Genomic DNA, 15,452 nt, shown 5'->3' with positions numbered 1-15,452 from the left:
GATTTGTTACACTGTAATGTTACTTGTTTCCCATATTTCAGTGCATATGTTCTTTTTAAGCACAATTTTTGTTCTCTTATTTTTATTGTTGTCGTGGATTCAGTATGGCGCCAAACTTTATTTGATCTATATTGATGTTTTTGCAATCTAAACACGTGTATATATGTTTTATGGATAATTATGGTTTGATTATACATATGAACTCAAGTTATATTGTATATGTTTTAAAATATGTATGAGTATATCTTTTGATTTGGAATTATATTGTGGGATAAGATTTATTAATCGTAAAAGATATCAAATCTAAAGGTTTTAATTCCAATATTATTATTTTTTATAATGGACCCATATTGTTTACTTTTTTTGTCTGGTAATTATTTTGAGTTAATTGAAGTAATATGTTGCCAAAGTAACTTCTATTGTGGAAATTAATTAAAATTAACAAATGAGTATGAGATTATTTATGTGAATTGTGTTCGACCCAAAGGAAGACACAATTTGGCCAAATAATAACATATTTGTGATGATAAATATGTAACAACTATAATTTTTTTTTCTTTTCATGTGAATAATAATCAGTCCTAAGAAAGGTTACCGTTTGACATAACTAGTTGTTAATATTTGATCATCATATTGAGAGAACCACTTATAAATTAATTTCTTTGTCCAAAGATTAGAAGTTGATGTTGTGCTAGATATCTTGTAATGAGTCTATTATGTGAACATGTCTTGTTTTATATATATTACATGAATTGTTTGTTTAGATTTTAACATGTTATTAATTCTTTGTTCTATGTATTTAGTATCTTTTACCAATGCTGCAAATTTTTCTACTCAAATCAGTAACATCTCATTGCTGAATGGGACAAACTTTAAGGTCTAGAAGGAAGCTGTAGAAATTATTCTCGGCTATATGGATTTGGATCTGGCACTTCGTGTGAAGAAACTCATTTCCACTGTGGAAGACCTCGATGAGGCTGAAATTGAGAAATGGGAACGCTCTAACCGAATGTGCCTGATGATCATGAAACGCTCTATTCCAGATGCGTTTTGGGGCTCTATATCTAAGGGTGAAAGTGCAAGGAAGTTCCTTGAAGAAATGGAACAATTCTTTGCCAAGAATGAAAAGGCGGAGACGAGTACCCTTTTGGTTAAACTCATCTTCAGGAATTATAAAGGCAAATGGAACATAAGGGAGTACATTATGGAGATGTCTAATCTCACATCAAAACTCAAGTTACTTAAGTTAGAGCTAGGTGATTACCTGCTCGTGCACTTGATTTTGATTTCTCTTCTGTGAAGAAGATATTTGCTCCTGACCTTGACAAGGTTTTGATGAAGACACCAACATCACCAAAAAGAAGAAAAGGAAGATTACTTATGAAGACCAAGAAGATTAAAGCTTCAAGAGAATTAGTCTAAGTCTAAATAGATACTTCTATCATATGCTCTTTAATATACTAAAGTAGTAATGCTCAAAATATTTTAAAAGGAATTGAAACACTTCAAGTTTTAAATGAAAACATTTTTCAAAATACTGTGTAACATGTTATTGAAATTTGAGTAACAGATTACATGAGTGATAATCAGTTATTCAACAAAATTTGAATTTGAGTAACTGATTAGTCAAATTTGAGTAACCGATTACTCTAAGTGAAATTCACTGTTGGACAGAGAGTTTGAGTAACCGATTACTCAAGTGAGTAACCGATTACTCAATGTAATTTTTCAAAATGTCACGTTTGGGTAACCGATTACTCACTTGCTATAATCAGTTACTTAGAGTTGTTACATTAGCTTTTCAGATTTGAAATTCAAGGGTTTTCATCCCAAACGAAATGTCTTCATTCCAAACAATTTCTACTCTTTCATAAAGACACAATGACTGATTGGAAAGCCTATTTAAAGGCCTTAGAACTCACAATGAAAACAACTCTTCGAACAACTCTTTCATAACTCTTTCACACTTTTCTCACAACTTTCCTACACTTTTCTGAAATAGTTTTTGCACTTCTAGCAACTTGAACTCAAACTTTCAAAGCTATTTTTTTGAGTTGCTTGAAGTAAAGTGTTTTAAAGTTTTGTAAAACTTAAAGATCATTATTTACTAAGTATACAAAAGAGTTGATTGGATTGCAATTGTTATTATATTTCATACTTGTAAAGGCAATCGAAGCCATCATTCAAATTCTTCATTCATTGTAATTACTTTCTTTCACGTGGTGTGAATATAAAGGGGATAGAGTTACTTGGAAAAGTGTTTTCCAATGTGATAAGTATTAGTGAGTGTGTAAGGTACATAGAGATCTCGGGGTGAGATATTGTAATTACAACTCATAATATTTAGTGGAAAATCTCTTGTGCTGCAAGAGTACTGGACGTAGCCTTCGGTGGACAAGAATGTGAACCAGTATAAAATCCTTGTGTACTCTCTTCTCTCTTACCTTTTTGATTTATTCTTGTTTATTTTCTGCAATATTATCCGCTGCACTTTAACTCTTCATTTTGCAGAAAAAGTGATCATAATTTCTAGTCAACTAATTCACCCCCCTTTTAGTTGCAATCTCAGTCTTACATCTTCCTGCACACTTTGGGCAATTCAAAGTGAGTTATGACACTCAAAAGGACAAATGGTTCCTTAATGAGCTTATATCTTAGTGTGTGCAAGAGGAAGAGAGGCTGTAGAGAGGTAAAGCTGAAATTGCTCACTTGGCTATGACCCCTCAAAATAAGAAAAGAAAGAGCAATAAGGATGTTGCGAAAGGGCCTTCTCAACAAAAGAAATTGAAGAATAATGAGAAATTTACCTGTTACTTCTGTAAGAAGCAAGGACACATGAAGAAAGAGTGTCCTAAATATGCCTCATGACTTGTAAAGAAGGGTAAATTTATCACTCTAGTTTGTTCTGAAATTAATTTGGCTTTTGTACCCAATGACACTTGGTGGATAGATTCTGGTGCTACTACTCATATACGTATTACTATGTAGGGTTGCATGTGGAACCGACAGCCAAGTGATGATGAAATACTACAAACAAATTCATGTGGTACACAACGAAAATTAAAAGAGAATTCAGTCACCTTATGTCACAAGCGTTTAGGTCATATATCTAAACAAAGAATTCAAAGACTTGTGTTAGATGAAATTCTCGACCCTTTAGATTTATCAGACTTTGAGGTATGTGTTGAGTGCATAAAGGGAAAACAGACAAACAAACGAAAGTTAGGTCCCGAAAGAGCTAAAGATGTCTTAGAACTAATACATACGGATATATGTGGTCCTTTCCCTATGACTTCCTGGAATGGACAATATTATTTTATTACGTTCATAGACGATTACTCTAGGTACGGNGAAAGAGCTAAAGATGTCTTAGAACTAATACATACGGATATATGTGGTCCTTTCCCCATGGCTTCCTGTCATGGACAACATTATTTTATTATGTTCATAGACGATTACTCTAGGTATGACTACCTATATCTTATACATGAGAAGTATCAATCCTTGGATGTTTTCAAGTCTTTCAAGGCTGAAGTTGAACTTCAACTTGGAAAGAAAATTAAGGTTGTCAAATCTGGATGTGGTGGTGAATACTATGGAAGATATGATGGATCAGGAGAACAATGTCCAAGGCTATTTGTAATTTTCCTCAGAGAGTATGGAATTATTCCACAATACACTATGTCAGGCAAACCTAGCATGAATTGTGTTGCTGATTAGTCATTCTTCCTTACTAGAGTCTCTTTGGGGGAAGCTTTAAAGACCACGGTTTACATCCTTGATAAGGTTCTAAGTAAAGCAGTTAACAAAACCTCATATGAACTTTGGACTAATAAAAGACCAAGTTTAAAACACTTGTACATTTGGGGTTGTCCAGCTGAGGCGCGACCTTATAGGCCGCATGAAAGAAAAGTGGAATCAAAAGCAGTTAGCTACTATTTTGTTGGCTATGTTGAACGCTCTCGGAGTTATAAATATTAGTTGCTATTTATTTAGAAATCTCTTGGTCTCATGTAATAGTCACATATTACTGCTAGCAAGCAGTATGTCATCACATATAATACCAGGAAGATTAATTTACTTCCACTGAACTTATGGTATACACAATCTTCAACTTTATTTGCCTCAAAACCATACGAGGTAATAACTTGATGAAATATGTGATTTCATTGACGAGAAGCATGTTTAAGCCCATATATGGATTTCTTTAATTTGCATACCATTAGGTATTGGATACTGAGAGATCGCTCTTAAGGTATCCTAAGGTTATCACAAGAAAGCTATATAGATGAAATCCTGAATAGATTTGGCATGAAAGACAGTAAACCAGGGGATACCCCTATAGCTAAGGGAGACAAGTTTAGTCTCGAACAGTGCCCCAAAAATGACATTGAAAGATTAGAGATGCAAAAGATTCCTTATGCATCTGCAGTAGAAAGTCTAATATATGCTCAAGTTTGCACACGACCCGACATAACATTTGTCGTGGGAGTTTTGGGAAGATATTTGAGTAATCCTGGAATGTATCATTGGAAGGCAGTCAAACGTGTTGAATGTTACTTGAAGAGAAGAAATGAGTATATGCTCACTTATCGAAGGACTGAGAATTTAGAGATCATTGGATACTCTGACTCCGATTTTGCTGGATGTCTAGGCAGTAGGCAATCCACCTCTAAATTTTGCTGGAGGTGCTATCTCTTGGAAGTCTGCAAAGTAGACGCTCATAGCCCCTTCAAGCATGGTTGCGGAGTTCATGGCTTATTTTGAAACATTAGACCATGGCATATGGTTGTGGAATTTTGTTACTGGTTTATGTGTGGCCGATGGTACTGAAAGACCATTGAGGATTATTGTGACAACAAGTCTGTGGTTCTTTACTTCCACAATAATAGGAGTTCTACAAAGTCAAAATTTATTGATATAAATTTTCTGGTTGTTAAAGAAAGTGTTCAAAATGGACATATTTTCATAGAACATATAGGGACAAATTTTAGGCTAGCTGATCCACTGACTAAGGGTTTGGTACCTAAAGTCTTTCATGAACATATTGCTCATATGAGTGTTGTTCCTTAGGGTACCTTAGTTAATTGAGAGTCTATATGTTTTATAATTTACTTTGGATGTTATATACAATTTTTTATGCATAATAAAGTTGATGGTTTATTGTTCCATTTAAAAAAAAAATTGTGCATTGTAACTATTGCATTACAATTGAAGACTTTGGATTGATTCTAAAGAATAAAGAAGGACCAGTTGGAAATAGACATGTTTGAGATCACATTGCATGAAATCTCTATGTCACTCATCCATATTTGATCTATGTCATTGAGTATATTAATATGGTGATCATTGTGGTCGAGTCACGCTTGCATGTGATGAAAGTCGTTGTGATTCCTTAGTTGATATATGAAGTGGACCAGATTGTATTAATGAGAAGTCCAAATGTAAATAGCATACAAATGTGCGCCTAAAGAACCTGTGATATAATTGTATCGGTAAGATATGAAGTCGGGAGATTGTTAGAAATTGATAATTTCTAATTAAGGTGAGGATCATATATTTGATACAATGATATCGACTATTTATTTCAGGGTTACATTATAAGTGATCTAATTACTGACACCACATAGATTTCTAAAAGCTGATAACAGATATGGGCTTAATGGGAAGGTTAACCTATAGGGGATAATGAGAATCCTATAAGTTAACACATAAGGAAAGTTATGGTCTCCAACATACCAAATCACAAAATAGTTTTCCTCTCTCCCCATCAGAGGGAAAATGAAGGTCTCAAAAGGAATCAAGTATTTGGTTGAGGAAGACCATCATACCAAAACCTATCTCAGAAAATGCAGACCATCATCGGAGTACATCCAGTAACATGGACTCAGGTATGACATTGCACCTTTTGTTTCATATATGTATATGAGAATCATGAGATTCAAGATCATAGGATTGGTATTTCACCAATCATAAGGAATTCCAACACTTTCTATTAGGTAGAATATAAGAGTTTCATTCTTTCTTTCTCTTATTTCTATTCCTTGATCAATAAAAAATGACAATCAACCAAATTGCTATTGTACAAATAACAGTTGAAAATATAATACGATAAAATAATGATAAAACCATTCCACTATAATTTCATCAAACTAAATATTTATATCTTTGGGAATTTTATTTTTAAGACTTTATTGTTAATTAAATCTTAATTTTTTTTTGGTTTCCCACATGTATTCTCGCACTGGAGGCAATCCTGTCCGAGCCGGACACATCCAGGTTCTTGCTTAAGGGGAGTCAAGCATTTACCACTTGAACCAACGCCAGTTGGTAATTAAATCTTAATTGAAATGATGTAATTATTTATAAGAATATACCGCTCATAGAAAATTAATTCAATCCAATACATAAAAATAAACAAAGTGAGTAGCCGTCATTTTTGTTGGAACGGAAGAGATGGAACCTAAGCAAAATATCTAAACATTATTTGTTAATTAATTTAACTCTTAATATTATATATATATATATATATATATATATATATCACTAAATTAAATTCAAACCATTTCATATTTGAAATATGATTTTCGCTATACACTTAGGCTTAGTTTGAGAATTAGATTTTGGAGAGGAATGAAGAAATAAAATGCTTAAAATTCATCTCATAAATGTATTTTATGCTTCCTAAACCTTATATTTACATTTATTTCCCTTCAAATCTAACTCCTAAACTAAACATTGGAGAAGTTACTTTTGTGATTACAGGGTCAAGCCAAAGCATTAGTAATTTGCACGCAAGGTTTAGACCATTCTTTCATCCACTGAATATAGTTATAATCCATAACATTTTTATGAGTTAATCCACTAGTAACTATAATTAACATAATGTTGCCGACAATGTTTATGCTTATAAACATACACCATTTAGTTGCACCAACTTTTTTTTTTAAAATATCTCCCATCTTAATATTACTTAAATCACATCAGAACATGTGCAACAACCTGCATCATGTAAAGAAAAACTATATTTTATTTTATATATTCACTTCATTCAATCTTTTCTTAGAAGACCTTCTTAGATTTTCTTATATTATTTTTAAAATTTATATGTATAATAAATGAATTTATTACTAAAATATGTTTATTTACTTAAACAATTTGAATGAAAAGAAAAAAATGATTTAGGTTTGATTAATTATTGTTAAATTCGTAAATTATATAATTATTAATAAAGTTAATGATATTTCATTATTTCCAATTTCTTTAATTCACATCACATGCGGAAGCTAACACCTTTTCCACTATGAAATTTCACTTTTTTTCCTCACTCGTCTTAATAAATGGATTGCATTTCCAAATAGGATTTGACTTACCTGTGTTACTATCACCTCCACTATCCCGACCAACACTACCACCTCCAACAATTAGTGAGAATCCAGGAAACATATGAGGAACGAATCCGTTAAAGACCATATATATATAACAAATTTTAGGATGTGACCTTATATACAATAACCAAAATAAATATATAATGCCTTTTTTTGTAGTCTAGTCTAGAATAACGAAGACAATATCTTTTTCCTAAGAAATATGAGCAATAGGGGCTAAAATAAGGGTTTCACTAACCTTAAATTTTGTAAAAAAAATTGAAGTAAAGGAACACAACCTTTCATCCTTATTACTTTTTCCAAAAAAGAAGATGTAGAGATTAAAGTACATTTTAGAAATACAAATAGCACAACTCATAACACAAATCTTTGCAACAAATCCCAAATAAGTTTGCGAGGTTGTCAACTAAACATAGACTGAATGAAACGTATAAATTATAGAATGATGTTGTGTGAAAAATAAAATAATTATGAGTATAAAATCTATGCATGTGTAAAAATTTATACACAGTTAGTGTATCACTTATCATTTATTTATATTACTTTTAGTTAAAAGTGAATAATAATAAAAAATGAATGATAAATGATAGAGTGATAATTTATAAATCTCTTACATTTTCAACAAATACATCATTTTCTCAATAATTATATGGTTATTGGCTAATTAGGTATGTTAAAAATGAGAAAAATGTATTTGTAAGATATTTTTATACTGTCACTATGTCATATATCATCTGTTTTTAATTATCATTAACTTTTAAATAAAACTAATATAAAGAAATGATAAATAATATACTAATTATGTATACATTTTTACACTATCACATAAATATTCCACCGGAAGACTAATGAATCTATTTCAATGCTCCAACCTACCTGCTACCCCAACCCTTATATTTGTCATTGGCCACCACCTCAATATCATACTATTAATTATATTTAATTATGACACAAGACCTTGCAACAGCCCCACAAAAAAAAATTCAATCGAAGACGTTCACCCTCGAACCTATAAAGAAAACAAATTATCACCAACATTAAATACCATAGAAGATAAAATAATAGCTAGACATGTGAATGCAAAAGAGTTTACCTATTTGTTATTGTTTTGCTGTTCCCAACATCCATACACTCATCTTTCCATGCATTAACAAAGGTTTATCCAACAATTTAAAGCATAGTTACATGAAGCACATGAGTAGGTGAAGAGGATATATATAAGGGATCAAACATGTGTCCCAAAATGATTATGTTGATATATCCCTAGTCAATCAACTTTCTCCGAGTAATATAAAAATATTATTTTATATTTTTTATAATTTTTATTTTTAATTAAATGACATTTTTCATTGAACCATGATAAAAAATTGAGACAGGTAATCTTTGTCAAGTATCTGGTATAATGGTTGGATTTAAGGACAATATGGGGAAGTTAAGGACCACTAATGATTGGGCCTGTCAAAATGGCCCATTTTACCAAGCCTAGTTTTATCGATCTATGAAGAACCACGAGACCTTCTTCTTCATATCCTCAGAGCGCTAGAGTGAGAAAGAACAAAACCCTTGTTCCTTGTTTTACTTCTGTAAAAATCTACGACCTCTGGTTTTTCTTTGCGGTAACCCTCTCTCCATCATTTTTCTTTTTTTTGCGGTAACCCTCTGTTTTATTTGACTTTTATTTTTGTGTTGCCATATAATGAATTCTAAATGCTAAAATTTCTCAGTATAAATTTTGTTTCTAGTTTTTTATGCTTAGTGTTTTGTTATGTAATTCTACCCATGGAAAACTGAACACACTTTGCAAAATTGAAAATTTCATCACTTGCAGGTAATGCTTTCTATTAAAATTGATTTTTTGTTTAAATTTTGCTTTTGTGTAACTCAAATTACAGTTTCTCAGTGCAAGATCAAAGCCGTGACAAGTGTGGCATCTGAAAGTTTAGCAGTATAGAAGCCATAAAATGCATTTATAGCTGATAAATTAAAACAATGGTTTAAAATAATTAAGAGGATATTTGGTCAATTGGTTTAGTTTTATTTTCTTCAAATGTGATAGTTCTGTATCTGATAGTTTCTCTGGCCTTTAAAAATAAGATTTGAGTTCAAAATTTACTGAAAATAATTCCCTTTCTATTTAAATTATGTGCACATGAGGGATTTTACTATATCGGTGTCATAAGTCATTCGAGGATAGCTGGAATCATTTAACTCCATGTCTGGAAGACCTTATCTTGCATTGTTTTTGTTGCAATGACATTGGAAAGAGTGGCCGCATGTGTCATCTGAGTGATAACGGATGGTTGTTTTGTTGCAATGACATTGGAAAGAGTGGCCGCATGTGTCATCTGAGTGATAACGGATGGTTGTTTTGTTGCAATGACATTGGAAAGAGTGGCCGCATGTGTCATCTGAGTGATACCGGATGGTTGTACACATATTGGATTCAAAGGACTAGTAGCTCTGTATAACCCTGTCTAAGTTGATTCTGTCGATGAGAGTTTTGAGCTTTCTGTTCCGTGGTAGACTTCAAAAGTTAAATGTTATCGTACTTTTATTTATGTGCAGGGTGATGTACGTTTGAAGCTTCAGAATTTTGATTGAGGTTTCACTTTTACACTTTGTTGCAATGGTATGTTTTATATCTGGTCTCTTAAATGTTTTCGTTTTTGACTTGCTACGTGGTTTAACTTATGGATATAGCTTTAAGAATTTTGCCCTTCTGTTCATGGCTAGCGTAGAGCTATCAGCTATTTCATTGTCCAATGCTATAAATATTTGTCCCACTCGCCTGAGTACAAGGATGTCGTTTTATTTGTCTTAGACTCTGCTGGTCAAATGAAATATTCTTTTAGACTGAAAGAAGCTTTGCAAGGTGGGATGATAATGTGTTATAGGATTGACTTATTTAGTGTCTGAAAAAGTTGATAATGAAAATGTTATACAGAGATTTTTTTTTGAAGTTAAACAGTTCTTGGATAAAAATTAATCTTCATCTTAATACTCACGATATACCCTGCTTAGATTACAGCAGCAAACAAAAGAGCACATCCCAAATTATCCCCTAGGCATACATTATACATATTGCTTTAGAAATAAATTCAATTTGGTCATTTCTGGAAATTTATTCCAATAATTTTCAAAAAATTCAACCCGAAACTCAAAACAAAACAAAAAGGATGGTAACTTAGTAATCAGACTTATATATTTTGATATTTTTTGTCATGAGATTGGATTTGATATTGGAAACATTTTATGTATGGCTGAATGCAGGATTCTAATGGCATTCATGATAAGTGTGAAAGTAGACTATATATTGGTAACCTTGATCTCAAAATTACAGAGTAAGTACTTCAAGATTTACTTCTTTGTTGTATTTCTCATGAGACATGAAGTCCCCAGTGAGACTAAATTGTTTTGTTCTTCACACACTTTTATTCTCTCCTTTTCTCTTCTATATTTTCCAGAGCAACTCTGCTTAAAATGTTTTCCCCTTTTGGAAAGATCGTTTCCGAGGACTTCCTGTGGCACACTCGCGGCCCTAAACGAGGGGCACCCCGTGGTTTTGCTTTCATCCAGTATGACACAAGAGAGGTAAGCTAATTGCATATATCAGTTAATATTTTTTCAAGCAATCCCTGATTTCCATTATTAAAGTGAGTATGCAGGAAGCTGAATTAGCCAAGGAGAAAATGCATGGGAGGTTAGCGTGTGGCCGGCCATTGGTCGTTCGTCTCGCCAGCGAGAAGTACATGTTGGAAACTGCGGAGAACTCTATGAAAGCTTCCGGAGAAGGGCACAAGATGCATCTCACTGGTGGTGCCATGGGGCAGACAAGTAGAAGTGCCAAAATAGCTGCAATAAAGAACAAATTGAAATCACTAGAGGAGGATAACTCTAGGAGCAAGAAGCAGAAGAAAACTGATGATACTTCTTGAGATAATTGTGTCAGTATAATCTGTAGAATCAGGGGATGTTTCAGTAACATATAAATTGAATGAGGTGCAATTGTTTGTAATGCCATTAAATTAGGATATCTTATGCTCAGCTTGCTTTTTTCATTTTAAGAACATTGCATCAAGTTTAAAAAAATATGACTCAATTAGAAACATTCTTAGTATATAGAAATCTGAACTAAAAACATGCATTTTTATATAAGTAAAGGGAACGACTTTTATGCAATTTTCCCATATCCATTCGAAGTCAGTGTTTCTTTGGAGTGGAATCTCTATTGCGACCTACACTTAATTCGATCACATGGAGGTTGAAAAGTAAATGATGTTGTATATTGTAAAGGAAAAACGTAACGACCTTATTTACTAATTTACATGTAGAGAAAAAAATGTATGTAGTTTTCTATATTATTATTATTACATTATTCACTCATTTAATCATCATTGAATTATGTTTGATGATGTGTATCCATATATTTACACTAACAATGTTCTTAGAAGTACATACATCTGTGCACCAATAACAAAAGGTGAAAAATGTGCAAATATATTATTAAAACCTACCTCGTTTTACATTTTGAAAAAATGTGCAAATATATTGCCAAAATTTCAAAATATATATACTAATACTAATATATAAAGGGAAAACTTATAGTAACTATGACTAATTTTTATTTTCTATTTTACACTTTATAAGTCTAATATCATTTTTCTAAAGATTATGAGGTCTCTTAAATCTAATTAATACTTCTTTTTAAACTGACACAACAATTTTGTTGAGGTACTGAACATGGTAGTTCAAGACATATTTTCTATTTCTATTTCCTATTTTCATTTTAAAAACAAAAAATCATTTTCATGTTTTCATTTCCTCAAAACATGTTTGTTATTAACATTTTCAAAATAATTCACTCTAAACCAATATTATGAAACCCGGAAGATGTCTCGTATTAGGTTTAAACAGTTAAACCGTTCGGTCGGACCGAATGATTTTGTATATAATTTATCATTTTTATCTATAAGTATATAGTTCTATATAAATACAAAATTTTATATAATTAATAATTATATATAATCATATGGAAATAACATAACTTCATATTTTTTGGACTAGAGTAAAACAAAACATTAGACCAATGTTCTATTTTTTTTAAATTTTAAGTGAACTGTTCGGTTCATTTCCTAGGTTATTTCGGTTCAATCGGGTTTAACATAATCGGACCGGTATTTGGTTCAAAGCAGTTCAACCCCACATTCGATTAAGACTACAAACCAGAGTTGTTTCAAGTCCGATAAGCGGTCGAACCGGTTGGACTACTCAATCATCACAACACTGTTTTAATATTCACAATCTAGGACACCCTTGTATTTAAATCTAAATTTTAATCGCTAAAATAGTCAAGTCAATGATTTCAACTCTCAATACATTGAACAACTTTAATTGTTAGAGTCAGTGATTAGCTATCACAAACACGTTGAGAAAGTCATAACGAACATTATGCAGTTGTAGATGCTCTCTAAAAAAGTTAAAATAAAATACTAACATACAAATGTTCTATTATTTAATTAAGGTTGTAATAACTTCAACATACATTAATTTTTATCCCAAAATCATATATTATCATAGTCAATGTTGAATTATTTTACCAATACCATATGATATGTAAATAAAAATTGTTATGTTGAGAAATAAAAAATAAATTCTATTATGAAGGTGTGTGGTGGTCCCGATGAGGAACACACTCATCGATTGAAGTTTGGTTGATTAGTGAATAGAGTAATTGAAAAATATACTTATCTCATTCCACATATTTTGATATTTAAGATTATACACATAATTTAAGAAATTATTAAATAATATAAAAATTCGACACAATTTGACTATATAGTCACATTTAATGTACATTGAAAACTATATTAAAAAAGAAATGAAGAAACAAGTGGTGAAAATGAGTAATAAATAAACGTATATTAGAAAGTAAAATATAAATGTCTATTGCGTTTCAAAAATATCAAAAGATTTGGAATAAAATGGAAAAGTTAAAAATCAAAGATTGTAAATTGATTGGAGCAACAAAAGATTTAAAATTTCAATAAAATGTAATTTCTTTATTATTGAAAATATTGGAAATGACATTTTTTTATTTTGAAAATTTCTAGAGATGAAGCTCATGTTTTTGGAAATATGAAATGAAAATAACATGTTTTCATCATCATTTTCTATTTTTAATATCCAACCTAGTATTAGCCGACAATACTCGGGCATAGTTTAATCGAAAATATTTCACCGAAAATGTCACATCACTTTCATGTAAGTGGCTTGCTTGTTAAACAAGCAAAAGTACATATTCTTTAATACAAAATCCCTAAAATCACTAACATATATCTTACACAAACTACTTTTTGAAAAACCATTGACTTTTCCTCCCCAAATCTGATTTCTCTCTTTAAGGAGCCAAATCCTAGCTAAGAGAATATGTTGGCATTTCAAACTCTTTCTTCACTTTGCATTATGTTGTTACCATAATTTGCAACAAAACTATAAATGACACGAAATAATACTTATTGGCTGAGTCACGATCAGATCGCTCTCTTTAAAATGTTTCATGGCACTGTTCAAAATGTGCAAACAGACTATCAACCATACCGTCCATAGGATAAAAAAGCTTAGATCTATGTTATCGAATTTTTACTGCACTGTAAGAACCAATCTCGCATACACCCACCAAAATATGACTATCACTGCCAATTCTCGAAATTCCTACAATATGACTAACAATGTCAATTCTCGAAATACCCACAATATGGCTACCCGTGCCAATTCTCCTCCCACAATAATGACTACTAGTATGAGTTCTCGAACTGCCAACAATTTGGCTACCTGTGCCAATTCTTTTCCCTCAATATTGACTACTAGTGTTAGTTCTCGAAATTCCCATAATTTGGCTGCTTGTGTCAATTCTTAGTGCCATAGAAAGAATGGGGGAGAAGTTTGTCGGAAACGCATCGGCGGAAAATATGAGGGAGAAAGAAAAAATTTGAATGAAAATGCATTCAACTTGAGGCGAGTTATAATGAGGGGAGAAGACCTTTATTTATAGCATGAGATTTTTTCCATGTTCCTCATCTCTCCAATGTGTGACTTGAGACTTGTTTTTTTTTTATTTCAAAACTTTTCTATGTGGGACTTGAGAGTTTTTTAGATTTCACACCCAAAAATTCCCACTAATGGTTTTCAACAAACCATGTTCCAACAATCCCCCACTTGAAATTAAAAACGATTTTCGAGAATATTTTTGGTCTCAATAAGATTGTACATAAACAAAGGTGTCGTGCAACTTGAACCTTTGCATAGTGAATAAGATCCAGATGTTACTAGAGTGACTCGTAGTCTTGAACTCTATCTTCGACATCAAACCACACACAACCTTTTAAAGATGTAGCCTATGTACTCCACTCCAATTGGAGTATGGATCTCATTAAGTGTTTAACTCATCCTTACATATGCTGCAGGAATCATGCTTCTCATAATTTTATAGCATGTTCATTCTCATATCAATTCACAACTTGTTATTACCCATTGAACTTATTTCTTGGGATCTCTAATCAGTTAGGTCGAGTTACCATCATGAGTGATCCTCGTTCTAAGGGCAATAGTCTCATACTCTTATTAGTATTATGGACTTTCTCTCTAGCTAGTCCTTTCGTCAAAGGATCTGCTAAGTTATTCTCAGTGCGTACATGATCCACTCTAACAGCTCCTGGAGAGAGTAACTTTCTAATGGTGTTGTGTTTACGACAAATTTGTCGTTTCTTTACCATTATAAAAGCGGTTCTCAATTTTTTGCAATAGCCGCGGTACTATCACAATGGACCAACACTACTGATATATGTTTCCCCATAGGGAAATCTCTGCAAGAAAGCTTCTTAGCCAACTTGCTTCTTCATTAGCTGTTGCTAATGCTATCATCTCAACTTCCAAAGTGGATTGAGTTAACATATTCTATTTCTTGTTAGACTCTAGATAGTCCATTTCATCATTTATGGCTTCTCGCTACAAATCAACATCCAAAGAAGTCAAAAGTTCTTGGAGAGTTGATGGATTATCCTCCAA

General features: G+C 32.1%; 1 protein-coding gene across 2 annotated transcripts; it reads left to right on the top strand.

The window, feature by feature from the left end:
* Positions 8,922 to 11,505, top strand: LOC109352482 (probable RNA-binding protein 18). 2 transcript variants are annotated; one of them, XM_019594481.1, is made up of 5 exons: positions 8,922 to 9,004; positions 9,954 to 10,017; positions 10,659 to 10,729; positions 10,853 to 10,979; positions 11,054 to 11,505. In XM_019594481.1, the coding sequence occupies exons 2-5, from the start codon at positions 10,015 to 10,017 to the stop codon at positions 11,321 to 11,323; spliced, it is 471 nt and encodes a 156-aa protein (XP_019450026.1). In that variant the 5' UTR covers positions 8,922 to 9,004; positions 9,954 to 10,014; the 3' UTR covers positions 11,324 to 11,505. The 2 variants fall into 2 exon arrangements, with proteins under 2 accessions (XP_019450026.1, XP_019450028.1); XM_019594483.1 differs by lacking the exon at positions 8,922 to 9,004 and adding an exon at positions 9,055 to 9,216.

The sequence above is a fragment of the Lupinus angustifolius genome, chromosome LG07, assembly GCF_001865875.1.
Source record: "Lupinus angustifolius cultivar Tanjil chromosome LG07, LupAngTanjil_v1.0, whole genome shotgun sequence".
Taxonomy (NCBI): domain Eukaryota; kingdom Viridiplantae; phylum Streptophyta; class Magnoliopsida; order Fabales; family Fabaceae; genus Lupinus; species Lupinus angustifolius.
The sequence above is the reverse complement of the archived record's forward strand: the minus strand, read 5'-3'. Positions and strand labels throughout refer to the sequence as shown.

Excerpts from the sequence above, each read along its gene's own strand:
- LOC109352482 (XM_019594481.1), top strand. Across the intron at positions 10,730-10,852 it reads CTTGATCTCAAAATTACAGA|AGCAACTCTGCTTAAAATGT; the intron begins GTAAGTACTTCA and ends TATATTTTCCAG. Across the intron at positions 10,980-11,053 it reads TCCAGTATGACACAAGAGAG|GAAGCTGAATTAGCCAAGGA; the intron begins GTAAGCTAATTG and ends GTGAGTATGCAG.